Below are 23,902 nucleotides of genomic sequence, written 5' to 3'. Positions count from 1 at the left end.
TCTGTCATTTAGAAGTTAAATCACTTTATTTATGCACCCTAGTAACACCGGCATGTGACTTGCACACCCTTCCTAAACACTTCCTGTAAAGAGTCAGCTAATGTTTATACTTCCTTCATTGCAAATTATATTTAATTTAACATTTATTACCCCCTGCACTGTTGATAGCTTGCTAGACCCCACATAAGCATTTTGTGTATAATTAAGGTTTACTTTAGAGAGCAGGCAATTTTTTTATTTTCTTTTTAATTCTTTTTTTACTTATGCAAAGAGTTGATAATCTTGCATACAATGCCCCAACAGCTCGCGTATGCATAACTTCAGTAACATTAATATGACATAGCTTGGTAGTGCACATTTTAAATTAGAAGACAATGAACATTCCACCGGCAAACAAAAGAATACACATGTTAAGCGAGTCAGGTTGGAGTGTACTGGCAGAGTTGTAAGACACTGTTACTATGGCCTCTTATCAGGGGGCAGATCTTGAAAGGTGTGCTGGCACCTGGAGTCAACAATGTAAACAAAAAAAACAGACTTAAACAGTGCTGAGCGATACTCTAAAATAACGTAAAACATAAATAACAAGCAACTGGGACTAGTTAAGGAGTCAGTCCGTTTCTGTGTGGCTGCTGGGGCTTCTTCAGTATCAGCCGGTGTCAGGTGCAACGCCTGGGGTAAAATGGACCATTCTGTGTACTTCCCCAGCTGTGACCTGGACGTGTTGTGCGGTCTGAAGACAGGGAGGCCCAGGACCTGAAGGAAGGCAGCAGAGTCCTCCCCAGTGGAAAGCTGGTATGTGCGTTCATCCTTGTTGACTATTAGGGCTCGAGAGTGGCCCCACTTGTAGCTGATGTTTGCAGAGTCTTTGTTACATGTTGGAAGGACAGTCTCCATTCCAGGGTGGAGCGATATAAGCCCTGCAGGAATTGGAGTTGCAGCTCCTCAAACTGAAGGGGTGTTCTGGTTTTCATTGATTCTTGTAGGGCCAGCTTGTCGCGAAGCAGTGGGAAACGTACCAGAACATCTCAGGGAACCCTAGTTGGTGCCCTGTTTGACTTAGCCAATCTGAAGCAGCTGTCTACCTGTATTCCCTTTGCAGAGCGCTGTGGCAGTAGAGTAGCCAATAGCCGGCGTAGGAAATGAAGCATGTTCAGTAACAGATTCGGCAATAGGCCTGATTTTGAAGTTATTGCGCCTCCTCGCATCACCCAGGGTTTCCAATCTGACCTGCATGGTTTTGTGGGATGCTTGGAGTTGTTGTAATAACTCAGTGTCTGTTTGCATTTGGACAATGGAGGGAAGGTTATCCTCGTTAGCCTGTACTCTGGCTATCACCACTTATATCCTCACAGATTATATCCAGATCAGCGTTAAAGAATGCTCTCATGTTTGTCATCAGAGCTTTGATATCCCCTTTGTAGCTGGGGCTGTCAGGTGTTCCACTCGTTGAGGGCTGATTACGCTCTCAGCACAGGGTATGTCATCGAGTGCATCAGGAAGTTCTTCCTCAGATGATTACTAATGTGGGTCCGTTTGCGGCACCATTTTGAGCCTAGGTCGGCGATATCGTAAGGGTTTTAAGCTTTTTGGCCATCTTCCCCATTGCGAGCTGAGGTGCTGAACCGGATCTCAGGCGGAATCAGGGTAGGCAAGTGCCTCAAATTTGATGTAAGCTGTGCCAGCCGCGGGAGCTTAGCCGACATGAAACCACGCCCACCAATAAGAACTTTAAAGTAAGTTACATCTAATTGAAAGTGAAACCATTTTTTTCATGCATGGTGTGAGAGTCATAGGCAGGGGAGGTGTGACTAGGGACGCAGAAACAGAAACAAAAGGGATTTAACCCCTTAAGGACCAAACTTCTGAAATAAAAGGGAATCATGACATGTCACATGTCATGTGTCCATAAGGGGTTAATTCCTAAATTGCAGAGATTTGAGCAGTGAGACTGCAGGATCATGATCTATACACTAAACTGCTTCCTTAAGCCAAAGTTGTTTTGGTGACTATAGTGTCCCTTTAAGTAGAGTCAAATTAATAGGCCACTGTAACACATTCCTCATTTCAACTTTACATGATTAGCAAGAATTATAATTTTTTTATATAAGCGGTTATTTGTCTATGCTCAGGGCATGGGGGACCATAGCCCAGTTTTTAGCTGTGGTAGTTTGACAAATACACTTTTTTTAGCACACATACCGGCAAAAGGTGGTGGAGGACCTCCAGGCCCACCTGGTCCTGGGAATCTGTCGCCACCAGGACCCGAGGTTGGGAGACGACCTCTGCCCCTAACACCAGGCGGAAATGGTAAACGAGCATTTATACCAGGCGGACCAGCCTTCCCTTCTCCAGACATTTGGCCACCAGCCTGTGCAGCTGCAACAATAGGAATACAACAGAAAGTATCTACATCCCAAAACATACAAAGCCTAACCAAAAGTCGCTATCATTTTCATAAAGCATTAAATGTCTTGATATACTGACAATTGCACTTGTTCTCAGAATTCCACAGTGCTGATTTATACCATATTTATATAACGCCATGTGTTCCCGTCTCACTTTGCTAAAATGAAGCTCCTATCATATCTGTCTCACATATAATTTAATCTGCCATAAAAAAAAAAAAGTTCTACAAAAACACTTAAATACAACATTGTGTACCAAACAGCTAAAATAAGACTAAAAGATCCAGATTTTATTTAAAAATTATAGAATTGGGCAACTCACAATACACAGATCAGCATGACATATACTGTATTAAATAGCTACAAATCCATCGTTATCCTCCAGTATTTCTTACTAAATACCCCATTGAGCAAACATTACCCTGAAACCCAAGACTTATGGAAATCAGAAGCCAGCTTTCAAAACTTCCAGTACAATCCCATGCCTGGATTTTTCTATCCCCTACACCAAAGCTCTTTCTCCTGCCAGATTATGCAACATATTACAATGTAAAGATCATTATCCTCCAGTATTTCTTACTAAATACCCCATTGAGCAAACTTTACCCTGAAACCCAAGACTTATGGAAATCAGAAGCCAGCTGTACTGGCGCGAATACTGCCAATATACAAAATCACATGTCTAAAATACTTACTTTTCTTTGACTGCATTTCAAATTGACTAAGGAACTGCTTATTGCATGGAGTGACAGCTGGAGTCTGCCCGTGTAGTTCTCGTTTAGGTAACAAATCCATGAGTTTCTTAGAAGAGGATTCCGAGCCAACAGAAATGAGTGCAAACCTTAAGCAATATAAAATAAGATTAAAAATAAAATTAAAAAAAGTCTACAATTAAGGTAAGAATTAAGGGGGGGGGGGGGGGGGGGGGGAGAGATATATATCCTTCGCATAAACTAAACATTTTCAATAAAAAAAGTGCATGGAAGAAACCAGATTCTATATTTGTCAAAATGATTAAAGTCGCACTCCAAGTACCATAACTACTTTATCTAAATTAAGTCATTATGGTGTAAGGAGCTCAGCAGCACCGTCATGCCCAACGTACCTTTCCCCAATCGATCTCCCTCTCTTTTAGGATCTGTTCTTCATTTCTTCCTGTCTGCTCTAGTTTTCTTTAAAACATAAGACAAAGTAGGGACTATATGTCTAATGTATGTTTCCTACACCTGACCATCTAGGACTAGCGGAGGAGAAAAGTGTGCTCCATTTCCTGTGGGCAGAGAAACTTTCCAACAATTCTTACTTTCCTCCGTGATCTTGCGCTGCTTCCAGTCAGTATTCCCGACCGTAATGTCATTGAGACGGAATGCAGACAGAACTACCGAATAGAACAGAATAAGAACAGTTTCTCCATTCGTGATAGGATGCAATTTGGGACTTTGTTCGGATCATAATTTCATGAAAATGGGGGCGGGGGCCCTAAATAAAAATGGGGAGGTCACCTATTCCCGAACCCAACCCCTGGCCCCCACTTATGGGCGATGATTTTAGAAAAAAAACAAATGGTAATTTATTTTTCATTTACAAGGATTTGGTTTTATTGTTCCCCCCCTCACTATTGTTTAGGGCGAGTCGGTAGGTAGGTCTTTATTAAAATATTTTTGGGTGGGGGGGGGGGAGGAGGGGTGACTAGGGGCTAGTCACCTGGGTGGGGGCCAGGGAGAAGGACAATAGGTGTGTCGTGCCTCCCCACCCCCATTTTCATTTAGGGCCCACAATCGCCGCTCATTGGTGGTGGGGGGGGGACACTGGCTGCACACTGTTTAGTAGCCATGCCCCTACTCGTTATATTGACCCCCATAGAGTGATAGAGGACACGGGGGGCTTAGGAAGTGGGGGGAAGCACTCCCCTCCCTGTCGCTTCTATTTTTCAAAATTACAAGGAGGGAGCTGTGTGCCAGTAGCTCCCTCCTTGTAATAAACGAACGAATGAAGAGGTCTTCATTCATTCGTTTAAAATTTCTATTAGTTTATTCGTCTTTCTGACGAATGTATGAATAGATTAAATTCCTGTTCGCATGCCCAAGTGTTAAACTGGGCATGCGCTGTAATTTTAAAGCGCTGTCTAGTGTGGGCAGATGACGTGTCCCACAGTGCCTTTATCTGCCCACACAAAGATGGCGGCGCCCAGGACCTAGTTCAAGGCACGAAATAAAAATGCAAAAATAGGTAAGATGAGGGGCTTAGGGGCAACTAGGGGGACAATTAGATGTAGTGTAGTCAAGAGGGGGGTTAAAAAAAAACCTAAACAGGTCTCGGCCATGACAGTGCCGCTTTAACTTATTGGGTTAAACCCATAAGAATCAATCTCAATTCTGATGATCTCAGTCAAGGAGTGAGTACTATTGGTTTGTATAAAGCAGGGCTTAAAACAGCTCCGTCACACACCCCTCCCAAAATCATGGGATGCTCCATAGGCCTCAGTGCTCTACTCTTATACATACATGAGAACACATTGATGTAGGCTCCTGACAAATGAAGCACCAGGAGTGGAGGAGCAGCAGATTGATCATGGTGGCGGTGGCCAGTGAAAAAGTCAGGTAAGCAAAACTCATCTTACCGTGCACCTTGGTATACCGGACAGCAAGCAGAGCAGATTTAAAAATGAAAGCACCATATTACTAGTCATGGCTTAAAAGTTACGTGCCATGCAAGCCTGGAGGGTCCATTACATACTTAACAGGGCTGAATTTCTACTTGTGAGGGAAAAATGTTCACTCAAAGGATAGAGGCAAGTGTAAATTTTAAAGGGACACAAGGCACCCACATCCAGTGTCAGTGAAATCTCCATTGGAAAGCATTGAGGTAATGCTTTCCTTTAGGGAGAGCCTTATGCGCTAGCGGCACTAGCCATACATGCACATTAGGCCCCCTGTCAGAAGATGTCAAAAAAGGAGGGAGGCCTCTTGGCACTATAGTGTTAGGAATACAAATTTGTATTCCAAACACTATAAAATCCCGCTCTGTATGAAAACAAGGTTGCTTATACTTATTCAGCTAATTGTTACAACATACAAAATCAGTTGGTGATAGTTTCCAGTCATGTACAGAAACACAAAAACAGGGCATTCCATATCTTCTCTAAAAGTCTGACAAATCTAACTGCTGCAAAACATGGAAAATATACATACCCCTTCGATTGGCCATTAGCTCGATTTTCAAAGAACTTTATTTCCAAAATATCATTTACACCCAAAGAATGAACAGCATCTGTCAAATCTTCATCTGTTGTCCACTACATACAGAAAATCAAATTATCAGTATATAAAGATACAAACATGCAACTGCCTCTACTTCACTCTTAAATCATGCTAACATATTTCGATTACTATGATATAAAGCAGCAAATGCTAAGTTCTACACGAACATGAAAAATTACAGCTTTCCGTTTCTCTATAAAATGCCATACGCACTGCAGAAAAATGTATTTGTAATTTTCTATTTCCTATAATATCTTGTTTAGAGGTAAAGCATAACTTCCCATGACAATATAAACATTGTGATCTTGCAAATTGCTTAAAGGATCACTACAGGGTCAGGAACACAAACCTGTATTCCTGACTCTATAGTGTTTAACCAACGATTAAGGTGGATTGCCCTCCCCCCCACCTTTAGCTTCCCTATTAAAGTTTTATTTCCAGCGCCGCGCAGTTCTGCCGGTGCAGGCTCCACCCCCTTTGTGACATCAAAATGCCGCTTTTTAGCCCATAGGGAAAGCATTGGAATGGCTAAAAACGGCATGGGCCGGGGCCAAATGCAGTTTTAGCCAATCTGGACCTCCTAATAGAGATGCACTGAATCAATGCAACTCTATGAGGAAAATTCAGCCCCTCCATGCAGAGCATGGGGCTGCTGAACGGCAGGGCTGCTTACTGTGCTGCCCTGAAGCCCCTCCAGTGGCCAAATGAGTGGCCACTTGGAGGTGTCCCTAGGGGCAATGTAAACACTGCCTTTTTTCTGAAAAGGCAGTGTGTACATGAAAATGCCTGAAGGGAGCTATTATACTCACTAGAACAACTACATTAAGCTGTAGTTGATCTGGTGGCTGTAGTTGATCTGGTGACTACAGTGTCCCTTTAATGTGAGACATGGTAGATGCATAAACTTTTAACCTTATTTTGCAATTATAGAATCCAGAGCAGAGGTAGGCAACCTTCTGCACTCCAGCTGTGGACTTCATCTCTTCTGATGCTTTTCTATCGTTACTGATGTAAGAGCATTACGGAATATGTAGTTTACAACATCTGGAGGTCCGAACATAGTCTACTCCTGATGTAGAGGCTTGCTTTAACAGTACATAAGAAGCAGGAATGTATCTTCATTAACCACTTTGTTTTATATAAAAAGTATGCACTCACCCATGTTAGATTTCCAATGTATAGTGCTATTCTTTTTCCAGTATAAGTATACACAACATTAGGTGCAGATCCTTTCACTTCTTCATCTGCTGCAGATGCTGCTAGATTGTCCATGTAGTCACGGTCTTCAGGAGCATCTCCATTATTTGCAGAAGGCGACATGACATCTTCATACAGTTCGATTTGCTCATGGGCGCCATATTCACTTTCCTAGAATACAGATTCATAGATTAGCATAAAGGCAAGATTACAATTCTTCTTAAAGGGACACTGTAGGCACCCAGACCGCTTGAGCTAAATGAAGTAGTCTGGGTGCTGCAACCCTTTTGCACTTAGTGCTGCAAAGTAAAACATTGCAGTTCCAGAGAACTGCAATGTTTACAATGCAGCTCTAAGTCTGCCCTCTGTGGCTGTCTATCAGACAGACCCTAGAGGGTTTCTGGAATCCAAACTTACTTTTGGTCCGTTATCTGACGCTAGACGTCCTCACAGACCTCCAGCGGCAGATTTTCCTCATAGGAAAGTATTGAATAATGCTTTCCTGTGGGGTGGTCTAATGCGCGTGTGACCATTGCCGCGCATGCGCATTAGATCTGCCCTGCCGGCTGACCCGTGGGTGGAGCCTGACCCAGCGCCGACGGACATCGGCGCTGGATTCAGGTAAGTGCCTGAATGAGTTTTAACCCCTTCAGCGATATGGGAAGTGGGGCGGGAGGGGGCACTCCATGATTCTACAGTGCTAGGAAAACGGGTTTGTTTTCCTGGCACTATAGGATCCCCTTTAATGTAGTCATTAAAAAGGTTGTTTTTATTTTATTTTTTAATAAAAAAAATGAGTCCTATACATGTGTGAATAAATAAAATACAAGACTACAGAAAATAAAATTAAAGGAACACTATACATTTATTTCCCTCTCTGTGGAGATAAATGTGGCCTACTCTCCTCCCCCTGCTTACATGGCTGAGATCATCAATCTTGATGATCTCAGCCAATCCAATGTTTTCTCATAGAAAAGTATTGGAAGGCTTATGCGCATGTGCAGCAAAACGCAGCGCTGCTCTAATCAGCATCTCCTCACAGATACATTAGATTCTCAGGATAGATCAATACATCACTTGTGCTCATCTTATGGAAGCATGTTCACGAATCAACCTCCCTTTGGGTCCCTGGAGTGACGGGCCGGGTCGCAGCTGCTGATGTCAAAACACATATATACACAGACACACACATACAAAAAAACACACATATACAAAATATTTTAGTCACCCTCCTGTTTCCTAGCTTTTAGGAGCAGGAGGGTGACTTCTCTGGGGTCCAGTGGTGGCTAAGCCTGATGGGAGTCAGAGTTTCCACTGACTCCCTCCTTTCTTCCTTCCGTGCGGCTCCCGTTGTAAGCTGTGAGGAGTGACAGGGCAGTCACTTCCTCCCCTGTGATGTAATCAAAGGGGAAATACATAGCCATCGGGTGGCCCTAACAGCATGGACCCCTACATGTGCGTCCCCAGCAGATATACCGCGTGGGCCAGGGCCGCAACACATGGAGGCTGCGACCCCTGCGAGCGCGTTATGTACGCCACTGGTGTATTCCTAATACTATAGTATCTTCTAACCGTTTTGTTTACCACGCCCTTCGAATACATGAAAAGGAACTTTACTGGGGGGGGCGGGGCCTGACTGCCAAGATGGCCGGACGTGCTCCATGAGGGCTCCCATGCCATCGAGCACATATATGATTATCCCGAGCAATCCAACCATGCCAGCAGCACAAAGTGCCCAGAAACCGGTACAGGACCACACAGGGAACAAAACGACATCTGTCCCACATCGACAAGTCAAACGAGCACCCTTACCGGCCATGCGGCCTACACCGGAGCGGAGCCTGAGGCGCGGGGGAGGCGGCCGATCCCCCAGCACGGGTCCTTATCCGTCCCACTCGGAGGTTGCCCCGCTGCCCCCCCCTCTGGACCGGTGGGGGATATCCCGGTCCTCGCTGGGGATGACTACCCCCACAACGCGACTCAACCAAGCGACTAAACCCACTACAGGGTCTACAGGGGCGCACACAAGATGGCGGCACGAAACACCCTCATCACACCGCCCAGGTGCACCCTAACATTCTTTTACCGGCTTCGCACCAGCCTTTGGACGTCGCTCCACACAAAGGGTCGGTACTTCAAGCTGGCGATGCAAAGTGTAGCGGCGTGGAATCCGCCCAGCTACCCGACGCCTCCTGAGTAGAGGCCCATCCCGAGCCCCCAGACAGCGCCTTCCTCAGAGCTCAACACAGCGGGAAACGCCGACATGCCTCCCAGGCACCGGCCGTCGCCCTCCCACGTACCAGGATGAGACCAAGCTTGCACACTTTACCTACCACTCGGCAACGCCGGAATCCTCCGGCCAAAGAAGCAAAACCCTGCGCTCATACCCCCGAGCAAACGGCCGCGAGGCTTACCGGAAAGCAACACAGCCTCCAACTGGCGACGGACTCGGGCGGGGAACCCCTCCAAGGCATACCGGTGGCGAACTCCTGCAGCAGCGCCAACACCGCAGGTACCCATGGCCCACCTGTCAAGCCTCAAGGGTAGGCGTCGGCTGACTGGGATAACATGCACCAGAGATGGACTGTACTCATGAAGGGACAATACATGGTCCTATAGTACTCCCAGGATCTCTAAGTGAACTCACCTATTCATGCTGACATACTCACTGGTGGACAACCTAGCATAATTGATTCTATATTATAAATAGTGCAAGTTTTGTTTTGTTTTCCATTTCATCACAAATGCGCAAAGTCTTGGCCAGGACAGAGTATATCTCTATTAACGAAATACGTGTAAGGTCGTGGATACGCCAAAGTTTATCTGGTTTAAGATTAACATCTAATTTTCTTTTATTAGTATTTTTGTAAGCCTGTTTCACAAGTCTGTTTTATAAGCCTGTTCTATACTATGTCCAAGCTTTTAAATATACTGCGATGGATTTTATCACAATACCGCGCCCCGCACTAGACACTCACTAGTTTAGCCTGCATACCCTGCAACTTTTTGTTTTCATCGTTTCCCAATGCAAGCAACATGGCATAGGGCTACACTAATAATATATTTTCGATCCTGTAAGCTTGTTCGCATATGCATCCACTAAGTAACGTGTATAGCCTGCCAGTTCCGCGTATTCATTTAGTTTTCTCGCAGTATGTTTACCAGCATCTTGTACGTCACCTGTTGACCTTGGTAATACTCAAACCACTTGAAAATGCACAGTTGTAAATCTTAAAAGGTCTCAGGGACCCACTGTTTATCAATGTCTTGATGCCTAACTTTACCTATTTCTATCTTGTCTCAAGCGTTGAACACTCCTCTAAGCTACAGCTCATAAAGTTGACATCTCATGATAATATAAAAAATGTGCAAATTACCTATATACCCCAATGTTATTAATGTCATTAAAACGTGTGTGGAATGCCGTCGGGGTACCACATATATGCACTGTTATACCTTCCTGCACTACAAAATAAAGAATAAAAAAAAAAAAAAAAAAAAGGAACTTTACTGATCTTACTCCAACACTGCGGGGCTCTTTTCTTGGCTGGACAAACCTCCATGGCTGAGATTGACAGGGACATGGCACCCAGAATATCCCATTAAGGCCACATGTGCCAGGCATGACAGGTACAGTTCCAGGCTGTCCCCATTCTAATCAATTCTAGATCATGGATAGCTAACCTTCAGCACTCCACATGTTGTGGATTACATCTTCGCTAAAGCTTTGCCAGCATTATAGGAGACGTGTAGCTTAGTATTTAGCAGCATTGACTAAATGCTAACTGAACGTACGCGCGGCTCTTGCCACGCATGCAGTCGATGACAGAAGAAGAGTCCCGGCGCTGGAAAAGAGGCATGGGTTTAACCCCTTCCTCCCCCTTCAGCTCAGCGGGAGTGGGACACTGAGGGTGGGGGCACCCTCAGTGTCCCACTCTAGTTGTGTCGCAACATACCAGTAGCTAAGTTCACGGTTTCATTGTCAATAGTATGAATTATTCTGTATATCCTGTACAATTTTAGCATTTATTTTGTTAACAAGGAACCTATGGGAACTAAAATACCTTTAGCTTAATGAAGCAGTTTTGGTGTATAGATCATGCTGATGCAGACTCACAGCTTAATTCCCTGCCAGTTAGGAGTTAGATTTACTACAGGTTCAAATCACTGCAAATTAGAGAGAATAAACCTGACAGGGTTGTATTCTGTAATCTAGGAACCGTTGAGCTCTGAGAGAAGAAATACATATTTCATGCCAGGAAAAAATATTCCAACACCATTTTTCAAGTTTGCAATTTCACGGCCAACATCCGGTGAAATTACTAACATTTAAAGTAAATGTAAAAGTCACAAATCTCTTTCTACATGTGGCAACAACCAAGGGAGAGAACATCACACTCCATGGAGTCACCAAGTCTGGTCTGATCTTACTACGGTCAGCAGATATTTTGCCAAAATAAATCTTGTCCATAAGACAAAGTTGTCTATAGTCTGTGTTAGTACACATGATACAAACCCAATAAAATTCTAAGGCAATCTTAGGTTAAAGCACAGTGCCAGCACATACTACATTGCTTTAATTTTAGAAAGTACGTGTAAATCAACCCGCAACTGACAATCAAAACAATGTTTACAGAACCAAGACCAAAAAAAAAGGGCCTCTCTTTTTAAAAGGAAACAAAAAAAATGTGTGTGAGTGAAAGCTGGATAGTCAGTAAGTATTTTGTTTAAGTTTAGCTGGACCAGCACTAAATGTACAATATATATATATATATATATATATATATATATATATATATATATATATATATATAAACACGTGTCTCAAAACTAGAAACAAAATAGGAATATAACTAGCCTTATAAGGCTTCTCCACTAACTCATAATGGGAGTATAGGGTCATCCAGTAAATTGCTTAAACTAACGGCAGCTTTATTAAACTGCTTGTTTTCGCCCAGGACTACAAACTGTTGTTTCCTTTTATTCCTAATATATAAGTGGTGTTCCCTTAGGTAGCTGATTATTTGTTTGGATTATTGTTCTTTTTAAAACAGCACTGCCACTTTTAAACTTGTCCAACACGTACATACAAACATACATATATCGGATTATTCTTATCAGTCCAGCAGAGGAGACACCAAAATACAAGAGTTTTGCAGAATGGTTTTAGTATTTGATCAGTATTGCTTCAGACCTGAGGAAGAGCGGGGAAAACTCTGGAAAGCTTGTCTTTTAAATATAATTGTTGATCCAATATATTCTATCTCATTGCATCTTACAATACTCTGGTATTTCAACAATATATACATATAATGCCAATGTATTTTGAGCAGGGCCTGATATATATATATATATCTAGTTGTGTCTGCCAGTAATATATATATATATATATATATATATAGTTGTGTCTGCCAGTAACTTGCTGTATATTATTTTATTATGGTTATTATTGACAGGGTGGGTCTCTCCTATATATAGATCTTGTTGTGTTTGCCAGTAACTTGCTGTATTTTATTATTATGGTTATTATTGACAGAGAGCAGGGCCTCTCATATATATATTGTTGATATTTTTTTTGTGTGTGTGTGCCAGTAACTTGCTGTATATTATTATTATGGTTATTGTTATTGACAGAGAGCAGGGCCTCTCCTATATATATATTGTTGTGTCTGCCAGTAACTTGCTGTATATTATTATTGACAGAGAGCGATGGCGGGGTCGGTCGGTCACGGTGCAGTGAGCGGCCGGTAGACCCGCAGTGTGTGTGTATATGAGTGTGTGTGTGTATATGAGAGTGTATATGCGTGTGTGTGTGTGTGTGTGTATATGAGTGTGGGTTCTGGAACGCGCCGTTCGTTCTATCCCCGCAGAGCGGGCCGGGGCACTAGGCCCGAGCCAGACTCTAAACAATAACAACCCGCAGCCAGCGCCTCGCACCCTCCGCCCCTGCCTCGCGGAAGCAGCGGCCTCTCTCACACACAGGGCCCCCCCGGGCCGGAGCCGTTACCTGGTTAAACTCCTCGCCGACGTCTGCGTAGATATCGATGTGATCCACTCCGTCCGCCATCTTCTGCCTCGAGCAGCGGCGCGAGCCAGTCACGGAGGGGGAGGGAGGCGGAGAGGGGGCGAGCAGTGGGCGGGGCCAACTCAGAGAAGGGAAAGAGGGTAAAGCGGGAAAAATGCACGTCACTTCCGCTTCCCCTGCCCTCGGCCCCTACAGAGAGCTGGGGCGGAGTTAGTGGCTCACTCATAGACATAGACTCCCCACCAAAGCTGGGATTATTATTTTTTTTAAATAAACTTTATTGAACAATTGATGCTGACAAAAAAATGTTAAACTAGAGTACAGTACTGTATAATATGAATTAGGTCAGGTCACCAACAAAAGTAGATCCCTAGATGTTGTAGGACTACAGCTTCCACAATGCTTTGCTGTTCTAAAGGCATGAAAAGCATCATGGGAGTTGTAGTTTTGTAACATCTGGAGATCTACCTTTTGTGGCGCTTCAGATGTTGTGGACTACATCTCCTATAATGCTCTCATAATTCAGGCAAAGCATCTGGGGGCAATGCAGTCCGCAACACCAGGGTTAAACAGCGGTTTAACTTTCATGCTACAGACTGCTGCTTGAGCCTGATAGGGAATGTAGTCCACGGCGGATGCAGTGCCACCGTTTAGCCAATGCTCATGTTATACAGACTGGCCGGACTGCAATGTCAATTATAGTTTTAGATATTGGTAAATACGTGATCTAACATTCCCGGGATTTGGAAATATTGACGTGTGTTTAAAATTTTATTTAATATTTTATTGCAAAGTATAGAGGATCAGATATAGCATAATGAAAATAAATGGCAAAACGTATATATGACGCAAAATTTCAATGTAATGTGGGAAAAGTGAGTTAAAGGGACACTCCACAGCCCAAATGTTATAAAAAAAAATGACTGTTTAGTAGACAGTATCCCTTTAAGTGGAATCATCCCAGGTGCCCAGATGACATTGAACTTATGCTAGTACTGAGAATTCATTCTTTGTGGGTTATATTGACAACCATTGAGATAGAAGGCAGGCTTTGAGATTTCCGTAGTTCTCTATTAGAAGCCTTTGACAGGACCATGGCGCAGCTCCTGTGACGTCAGACAATTACCAATTAGGGCAATTAGCAAAGAGGCAGACACATGCATTTCCTTAAGAGAAATGGAAAAAAATGCAAAGGTGTAAATGATTAATAAAAATCTGGTATATTCCTTGTTGGTAAGGGGTTTATTCTAAAGCTGAAACGCTTTATGTGTGAAGAGTGTGTAAACAGAAGTTGACACTTTTATGAAAATACCTGGTTGCACCCCCCCGGCTTTTTATGCAGACAACAGGTAATGTTACTTCCTGGTTGTTTCCAGAGGAGCTAAACTCTAGAGCACAGCTTTACAAACTGTGTGCTGCGACACGTTAGTGTGTCAGCTGCACAGTCTAAGTGTGCCATGCGATTGAGGTGTTCGACCAGACGAGGAGCCCATTCCACAGTGCTCCCCTTCTGCCAGCTACTTCATGTAGCGTGGCCGAGCAGGCGGACCACGGTAGAAGAGCTTCTGTTTCCCCTGCCTGGTCTATTTCCGCTACCTGGTCTTCCTGTCAGACTGGCTAGAGGAAATAGAAGCTCCTCTACCGCGGTCAGCCTGCTCGGCCACGCTGTATAGAGGGAGGTCCCCAGCCATAGCTGCCAGCAATAAAACATAAGGAGAAAAGAGCCAAATTCAGCTTGGTATGTTATATTGCTATTTTGTGAATAGGGCCAGAGTGTTAGAGAGATGGTTGAGGGGTCATAAATGTACTGCGCATGAAAAGCATGCAGAAAAGGGTTGAAACCTCTGATTCCGCGTAACTTCTGCCGATGTGGCCGCAACTGAAGTGATGTGATTATTATTATTATTATTATCGTATTTATACAGCGCCATCAAATTCCGCAGCGCTTTACAATGGGTGGACGAACAGACATGTAGTTATAACCAGACAAGTTGGACACACAGGAACAGAGGGGTTGAGGGCCCTGCTCAATGAGCTTACATGCTAGAGGGAGTGGGGTAAAATTACACAAAAACGTAAGGATAGTACTAGACTAATGACAGTTGCAGAAGAGGAATCAGTCAGGAGCTATTAACAGTTTAATTGATACGCTTTTATGAAGAAGTGGGTTGTGGGTTTTTAATGATTTTTTGAAGGAGTAGAGACTGGGTGAGCATCTAATGGAGGAGGGAAGCGAGTTCCACAGGAACGGTGCAGCCCTCGAGAAATCTTGAAGGCGAGCATCAGAGGTGGGAGTACAGACAGAAGATAGACGTAAGTCTTCAGCAGATCGTAAGGGCCTAGACGGGACATACTTGTGTAAAAGGGAGGATAGATAGGTGGGAGCAGCATTATGTAGAGATTTGAAAGCAAGAACCAGAATTTTAAATTGAGCTCTATATTTTATAGGAAGCCAATGCTGGGACTGACATAGGCATGGGAGGTGCGGGCGGACAGGAAGATGAGCCTCGATTACGCATTCTTTATGGACTGTAACGGCGCAAATTGGGAGCACGTAAGACCACTGAGAAGCGGATTACAGTAGTCAAGGCGAGAAAGAACAGTGGAATACACCAACACCTTAGTTGCATCTGGCGTTAAGTAGGGGCGGATGCGCGCAATGTTTTTGAGATGGAAATGACAGGATTTGGCGATAGATTGAACATGAGGCTTGAAGGAGAGATCAAAGAGAACACCTAGGCAGCGAGACTGCGTGGTGGAGCGGATGGTAGCACCGTTGACTTGGAGGGAGACAGACACAGGAGTAACAACACTTGAGGGAGGAAAGACCAGAATTTCAGTTTTGGTCAAGTTTAGTTTAAGGAAGTGGGCAGCCATCTAGTTAGAAACAGCAGAGAGGCAGTCAGAGACACTAGTCAAGAGGGACGGGGAGAGATCAGGAGAGGTCAGGTAGATTTGCGTGTCATCTGCATAGAAATGATATTGGAAGCCAAAGGAGCTAATGAGTTTACCAAGGAAGGCAGTATAGATAGAGAACAGTAGGGGACCAAGGACTGAACCTTGGGGACACCAACAGAGAGGAGTTGGGGAGAACAAGCAGAGCCAGAGAAAGAAACACTGAAAGGGGGGCGTGGCCTGACCGCGATGCTGAGCGGACGCAAGTGAGCTGAGCTCCCGCCGAATTTAGGCCCTGCAGCACACAATAGCCCACAAACGAGCAATATACCACCCCAAAACTCACCCTGTGCAGCAGCATGGATAGAAGAATCCAGCGAAAGCCCAATAAGAAGCCGTTGGAAGCGGGAACATCTGTTGCAGACATGTTCGCGGTGACCCGCGCGGCCCAGCCGGACCGTCAAGATGGCGGCCGTCACAGCCCCAAGATCTCGTCGACGCCGGTGCGCCCGGAGTCTCCCCAAAGCCCTAACTCACCACAAGGGGAAACATCCATGATACTGGCCAAGCTGATGGAAGTAAAAACATACCTGGCAGGTGAGATCAGCAGATCCACAGCGGAAGTCAAAGCTGAGATCGCGGCACTGGGACACCGCACGACCATCTTGGAACAAAGACAGGAGACAACCGTTAAAGCTCACAATGAGGTAACCAGCCATGTGAACAACCTAGCCACGCGGCTGCAGGCAGCAGAAACTGCCCTTGAGGACTTAGCCAACCGCTCCCGCCGAAATAACATCAGGCTGAGAGGCCTACCAGAAAAGGAAGGTGAGGGAAGCCTATTGGCCACAGTAATGGCGATCTTGCAGCCCCTCGCACCAGACATCCCAGAAAACCAGTGGCACCTCGATCGGGTGCACAGAGCCCTTGGCACACGGAGAGCAGACACAAAGCAGCCGAGGGATATCATCATGCGCTTCCAGCACTTTCAAACGAAAGAAGCCATAATGAAAAACAGCAGAGAGGGCCCCATCACCTACAAAGGGGCTACCATCCTCCTGTTCCAAGATCTGGCCCCTGCGACCCTCCAGAGGCGCAGGGAATGGCGGCCGATCACTGACATCCTCAGAAACCACAACATTAAATATGCCTGGGGACACCCTTTCAAGCTCATGGCATTCAAGAACGGCAGACCAATGATACTAACACCGGATGGGGACGCGGCGGCCTTCCTCCGAGCGCTGGACATCCACACCCCGCTGAACCTGCAATGGCGGACCGCAATCTCGGAGGACCTCCAGCTGCTACCCAGAGAATGGTACACAGCCGGGGAGTAAAGACACGACCAGTAATACAGCCTTATCGAACATTTTATCCCCCCTCCAACAACCACCTCGCATGGACTCACATCCCCAGATGGGAAAGATATTCTGGGGCTCTTCGGGCAAGTACTGATCCCCACAACCCCCCCCCCCCCCCCTCCAGTTGCATCTAGAGTGAGGCACGGGTTAACCGGGAAAAATAAAGGGAATAAGAGACAATTAGGGACAAAATTTAAAGAAATAAAATAAAAAACAATCACAAAAAAAAAAAAAAAAAAAAAATATATATAAAAATAAAAAAAAAAAACAAATAATAAAAAAATAATAAAAAATAAAAATAAAAAATTATATAGAAAATAAGCAAAAGAACGCTCAATCCTGCGACAATAAATTTAAACGTAAAAAAAAAAAAAAAAAAAAAAAAGGGGGGGAAAGAATGTAATGTGTATATCTACCAGCATGTAAATACTTGCAAGCAACTGCGACAACAAAAAAGGGGGTAGATAACTCAATCAGGGGGCACGATAATTTAAAAAAAAAAAAAAAAAAAAGGACAAAAAATAACAAACAAAAAAAAAAAAAAAAGGGAAAAAAAAGAAAAAAAGAAAAAAGCTCCGATGCCAACCTTAGAAGGCAAAACGCCACTAGGGCAATTGATTTCAGATAGCCTTGGGTGGGGGGACCGGGACGGGCTCTAAGTATACAGAGGGACTGCTCCACGACCTGCCCCGATCGATAACATACAGCGGTACTGAATACTGACGCACGCACTATGGGGCAGAGATGACACTTCTACACCTCCAGTTATGGGGCGACCCCGGGACATGGGGAAGCCCGAAGGATCAGCCCCCAAATTCTCGTAGGACTGGCAAGGTCGAATTCCCCTAAGAGACACATGGGCGGCCCAGATTACCGGGGCAGAATGACAACCTCGCAGGCGTGCTCACGCATATTCCATAGGGCCTAAAAGGACTAGTTAGTACAAGTTCGGGACCATGCATCCGTGCGCTAAACCCAAACTTAATGGGCTAGCAGCACTGATGCAGACGCACCGCACAAGTCTGGCAAGAGATAAGACCAGACAGTTTATATTTATTTTAAGTTATACAAGTTTTACCTGTTTATGTAAATGTGAATGTGATCAAACTAATGTCCTCTTTTTTCTCCTCCCCCCCTCTTCCCCTCCTCATGGTGGCCGGAGCGTCCCAACCGATGCGATCATAACAACAGGGATCAGAGACATCCCAAAAGCAACACCTGGGAATCATCAAGATGACCACACCCGTAAGTCAGCTTACACGCACACACCCCATACACCACAATGTCCACCCGCATAAACTCCCTAAATGTCAGAGGGTTGAACGCCCCTAAAAAGCGCAGGCTGCTATACAGAGAACTTAAAAGACTAGGCCCAGACATAGCATTTCTACAAGAAACCCATCTACCTAAGACTCTGGGAATATCCCTTAGAGACCACACTTACAGTACAGGTTATGAAGCCAGAGCACACTCCAAACGCAACGGAGTAGCTATATTGATACACAAACGCTGCCCACTTAGGGTCACAGGGGTCAACGCAGACAAAGACGGACGATACATCATACTCTCCGGGACGTTATACGCACACACCATTCACCTCATAAATATCTACGCACCTAACGAACCAACCAGGGATTTCTGGGATCAAATGGCAGACAAACTGAAGGCCCTACAACACGGCATGATTATAATGGGAGGCGACTTTAATGCAGCTCCGTGCCCAGCCATAGATAGGGGAAGCATAAGGGGTTACCCACGCTCACACGGCAGAGGGAGACAAGACAAACTGGTATCTGACTTCATTGGCACAACGGGACTCATAGATGCGTGGAGGGCCCACCACCCCGGGGAGGTCGATTACACATTCTACTCCACTCCTCATGACTCATATTCCCGCATTGACTATTTCCTAGTTAACGACCAAGCTATCCAAAGGACCATAAAATCCACAGTAGGATCTATTACATGGTCCGACCATGCAGACATAAGCATAGAATTAGGCAACCTTTGCACAGCAACCCAATGGAACTGGAAACTAAATACCTCCCTACTACAGGACCCAATTATCAAAGAAACTATACGCAAGGAGATAGTAGAATATTTTCAATTAAACACCACTCAGGACCTAACACCCACCACCATATGGGCCGCTCATAAAGCGGTTATCACAGGAGCCCTCATTAGAGAAGCCACCAGAAAAAAGAAACAAAAAACACGACACCTGAAATCCCTCCTGCGTGACCTCCACATTCAAGAACAGAGACATAAATCTAACCCCACCCCCGAAGGGCTCACAGCCCTATTAACGACCCAACGCCACATCAAAGAGACCCTCCTAGACGATGTAGCAAAGGCGATGACATGGTCTAAGAGAACATTCTTTGAACAGGCCAACAAAATGCACACGCTATTAGCATGCACACTCCGCCCACGACCAAAACAAACACACATCACGACAATGAGGGACCGCACAGGTCAAATTAAGACAGCACCTGCAGACATAGCACAGATATTTACCGAGTTCTACAAAACCTTATATAACCACACACCCACGGCGACAGACAAAACACCACACATACGGGATGAGATCAGACAACACCTTAGCAAACTAGACCTTCCAAAACTGACCCCCTCAGCAATAGAATCCATAGGGGAAGAATTCACGGCAGACGAAATCGACAAAGCCATATCACGCCTTAAGGGTCGTAAAGCCCCGGGCCCGGACGGATATGAGGGCAGCTACTATAAGACATATAGAGAAGAACTGACACCCCACCTATTACAGTGGTTTAACCACCTGATGCAGGGCGGACATCCCGACCCGGACATGTCCACGGCCCACATAGTACTAATACCAAAACCCGGAAAAGACACGACCTATCCAGAACACTACAGACCCATATCTCTGATCAACCACGATGTAAAACTACTGGCCAAGATTTTAGCAGACAGACTCTCCCCACACCTACATAACCTAGTCCACGCAGACCAAGTGGGATTTATTCCCGAACGACAGCTATTCGAAAACACCAGACGAAACATAGACCTAATTTGGACACAAACGACTTCACAAACCCCAACGCTCACCCTCTCTCTAGACGCTGAAAAGGCGTTCGATAGAGTAAAGTGGCTATACCTGTTTGAACTCCTACGACATCTCCGATTCCCTGAGACGTACATCCAAACAATCCAAGCCATGTACACCGACGTTAAGGCTCTCATACGGATCCCGGGCGCCACAACAACCCCCATCGCCCTACATAATGGCACACGCCAAGGTTGCCCTCTGTCACCTCTCTTGTTCGTGCTCACATTAGAACCCCTACTACAAGCTATCAGATCAAACAGCTCCATAGAGGGAATCACAGTGGGAGACCAAACCTACAAAGTATCGGGATACGCAGACGACGTCCTTCTCACACTTACAAACCCAAGTGATTCAATGACGGCATTAGACAAAGAACTAACAGAATACGGCGCCCTTTCAGGCTATAAGGTCAATCTGTCCAAATCCGCTGCTCTCCCGATAGCCATGACCGCAAGCGACACAACACACATAAGGAACCGTCACCACATACCTATAGCACAAAACGCCATAAAATATCTAGGGATACAACTGACTGCTGACCCCAAAAAACTTTACGGGGCGAACTATACCCCCCTTCTTAGGACCCTTAGTGCCGACCTCGACAGGTGGACAGATAAGCCTATATCCTGGATAGGGAGGGTCCACACGATAAAAATGAACGTCCTCCCCAGACTCCTCTTCCTCTTTCAAGCCCTCCCCTGCCCCGTCTCTAAATCGGATCTGGCCCCCCTGCAGAGGACAATCGGGGACTTTATCTGGCAACACAAACGACATAGAGTGGCCCGCAACATATTGTACAGACCCAAGGACGGAGGGGGACTGGGATTGCCCCATCTCTATAATTACTACCTGGCGGCCCAAATGGCTCAGGTGGCCATGTGGCACTCGACACCGGGCGACCGTAGATGGGCGGACCTAGAATCCGGCATGACAGGAGCCGACCTTCCCCAATTCTATATCTGGTTACCCAAAGAACACAGGGCCACCCTACACACTAAATGCCCAGCCATCCTAAACGCCCTCCGGCTGTGGGACACCGCAGCCCTAAAACATAAACTAACCACGACACCCTCCCCAATGATGCCCCTGTTAAGAAATAGAGCATTCCCACCAGGAATGAGGGCCCGAGATTTCAAAAATATAGAGGAGGCGGGACTACAGAGGGCGATACACCTGTATGAAGGGAACCAAATAGTATCATTCGACAAGCTGACAGAAAGGACCAGACTGGGCCCTTCGGACTTCTTCAGATATGTCCAACTTAGAGACTTTGCACAACACAACCTAGCAAAAAAGGCAGCAAAAACTATGCTCACGAGTTTCGAACGCATTTGCCTCAAAGGAAATCCCCCAAAGGGACTTATCACAAATCTCTACGCACTCATATGCACAAACGGCACTGACTGGGGCGACCTGCATTACACCACGCAATGGGAAACCGACCTCAAGGAGACCCTAGAGGGCACAGATTGGAGAGAAATATGGGACGCAAATAAAGCTCTCTCAGTATGTGTCACCTTACAAGAGCAGGCCTACAAGACCATGCTGAGATGGTATACAACCCCGGTAAAACTATACCGCATGCAAAAAACCCCAGACGATCTGTGCTGGAGAGGGTGTGGACATAAAGGGACTTACATCCATATGTGGTGGGAATGCCCAAAAGCACAGACCTTCTGGAGGGATATCGGGACCCTACTCGAAAAGGTATTCCATAGGCGTATACTGGTAGATCCATGGGTGTTCCTACTCTCTAGACCGCTAGACGACTGGCCGAGGAAGGAACAGAAACTCTTACATAAAATTACGCTAGCGGCCAGACTTACAATGGCGCAGGCGTGGCTCAAACCAGAAATCCCCCAGGTAAACACGGTAATCCACAAAATAAAAGACATACAGATTATGGACAACCTCACAGCATTAGTGAGAGGCAACATAAAAACCTACGAAAAAATATGGGAATTGTGGATGGCTGGTGATTGGGAGATTAACTAGAGACCATAACAGGCCCACCTCGCAGACCCGGCACCCCAAGCCGGCATAAAGAGCATCCCTCGACACGGCGCTCCGACCTACACCATGAGGAACCCCTTCCCCCCCCCTTTCCCCCCCCCCCCCCCCTCCCCTCCCCCTCCTGTTACTCCATAACCTGACGGAGGAGGAACTGTCCACCTCTATCCATTCACAACCAGGGGAGGTCATGATCCTTACATACCCGGCCACTCAGTATCTCTGGCAGGTATATAACCTAGCGATCTGAACCCGGAGTAAGAAACTTGTTTTTAACCAACCGACATGACCCTCCGAGCATGTTTTTTCTTATGTGTTATTGAGTTTCCTTTTACTGAGTTTTTACTATGTTTTATCTACTAAATATTCAAAAATGACACCAAAAAGCGAATATTGGCAGACCTCAGGAACCGCACCTGAAAGGCAGACGCAGCGGAATCTATTACAAGCCGAAACATGTTCTGTTTCCAAACCGATGTACTCGACTGAATATGCCTTGTAACTAATGTTCTATCACAAGTATGTATACCACTGTCATACCAAAAATAAAGAATTAAAAAAAAAAAAAAAAGAAACACTGAAAGAGCGCTGGGAGAGGTAGGAGGAGCACCAGCAGAGAGCAATATCTTTTAGACCGATATTGCGGAGGACGAGAAGAAGCTGTTGATGATCAACAGTGTCAAAAGCCGCAGACAGGTCAAGGAGAATTAGGATAGAGTAGTGACCACAAGATTTTGCAGCAAGTAGATCATTGGATACTTTGGTCAGTGCCGTTTCCACAGAGTGCTTAGCGCGGAAACCAGACTAAAGCGGGTTTAGCAGAGAGTTGGACTCGAGGGAGTCTGTCAATCTCGCATACACAATTCTTTCAAGGATCTTGGATGCAAAAGGCAGTAGCGAGATAAGACGATAGTTGGATGGGGAGTTAGGGTCAAGATTGGGCTTCTTTAGAATACAGTTGCATGTTTGATCATGTGATCAAGAAATAGAACGTCGTCTCGACGCAGGGCCGGCGCGTCCATCAGGCGGCACAGGCGGCCGCCTTAGGACGCACCAGCCCGGGGGCGCAAATGTCCGGGTGACCGGCAGGAGGGAAGCGCACAGCTTCCCTCTCCTGCCGGTCACTTCTTGTAGCGTGGCCGAGCACCAACTGCAGTGCCGCGGACTGTGCGGAGGGGGCGGGGATATGACACGTCATATCCCTGCTCCCTCTGTAGCACACAGCGCGGCTGGGGCCCAGCAGGGGCGGAGCAACAGCCGGCCACCTTCATGTCAGCATGGGAGTACTTCATCCCAAGAAGACTGCAGAGAGCAGAAGGCAGAGAGGAGGGGGGCTGGGCAGGACTAGCTCCAACTCCCAACTACCTCAGGCAGCAATCATGTAAGCCACCCTACTGTGTATGGCTAGAAAAGTGTATATTTTGATGTGTGTGTGTGTGTGTGTATGTCTGTCTGTTAGTGCGTCTTTGTGTGTGTGTGTGTATGTCAGTGTGTCTGTGTGTATGTCTGTCAGTGTGTCTGTGTGTATCTATATGTCTGTCAGTGTGTGTGTGTGTGTATGTCTGTCTGTTAGTGTGTGTGTGTGTGTGTGTGTGTGTCTGTCAGTGGGTGTTTGTGTCAGTGTGCCTGTATGACTGTCAGTGTGTCTGTGTGTGTTT

The 23,902-nt window shown here is 45.7% G+C and overlaps 1 protein-coding gene across 5 annotated transcripts in view; it reads right to left on the bottom strand.

Moving 5' to 3' along the window:
* The window catches only part of CPSF6 (cleavage and polyadenylation specific factor 6), a 29,750-nt gene extending 16,791 nt beyond the window's left edge, over nucleotides 1-12,959 (bottom strand). For 3 of the 5 annotated variants that reach the window (XM_063447030.1, XM_063447033.1, XM_063447034.1), the window contains exons 1-5: nucleotides 12,873-12,959; nucleotides 6,827-7,036; nucleotides 5,600-5,703; nucleotides 3,104-3,249; nucleotides 2,203-2,382 (exon numbers count right to left, since the gene is read on the bottom strand). In XM_063447030.1, coding sequence (XP_063303100.1) covers nucleotides 2,203-2,382; nucleotides 3,104-3,249; nucleotides 5,600-5,703; nucleotides 6,827-7,036; nucleotides 12,873-12,932 — 700 coding nt within the window. In that variant the 5' untranslated portion in view covers nucleotides 12,933-12,959. The remainder of the gene's footprint in view (nucleotides 1-2,202; nucleotides 2,383-3,103; nucleotides 3,250-5,599; nucleotides 5,704-6,826; nucleotides 7,037-12,872) is intronic. The other 2 variants (XM_063447032.1, XM_063447035.1) reach the window with 1 other exon arrangement.
* Between the last annotated feature and the right edge of the window lie 10,943 nt (nucleotides 12,960-23,902).

This window comes from Pelobates fuscus, chromosome 3, assembly GCF_036172605.1.
Source record: "Pelobates fuscus isolate aPelFus1 chromosome 3, aPelFus1.pri, whole genome shotgun sequence".
NCBI lineage: Eukaryota > Metazoa > Chordata > Amphibia > Anura > Pelobatidae > Pelobates > Pelobates fuscus.
The sequence above is the reverse complement of the archived record's forward strand: the minus strand, read 5'-3'. Positions and strand labels throughout refer to the sequence as shown.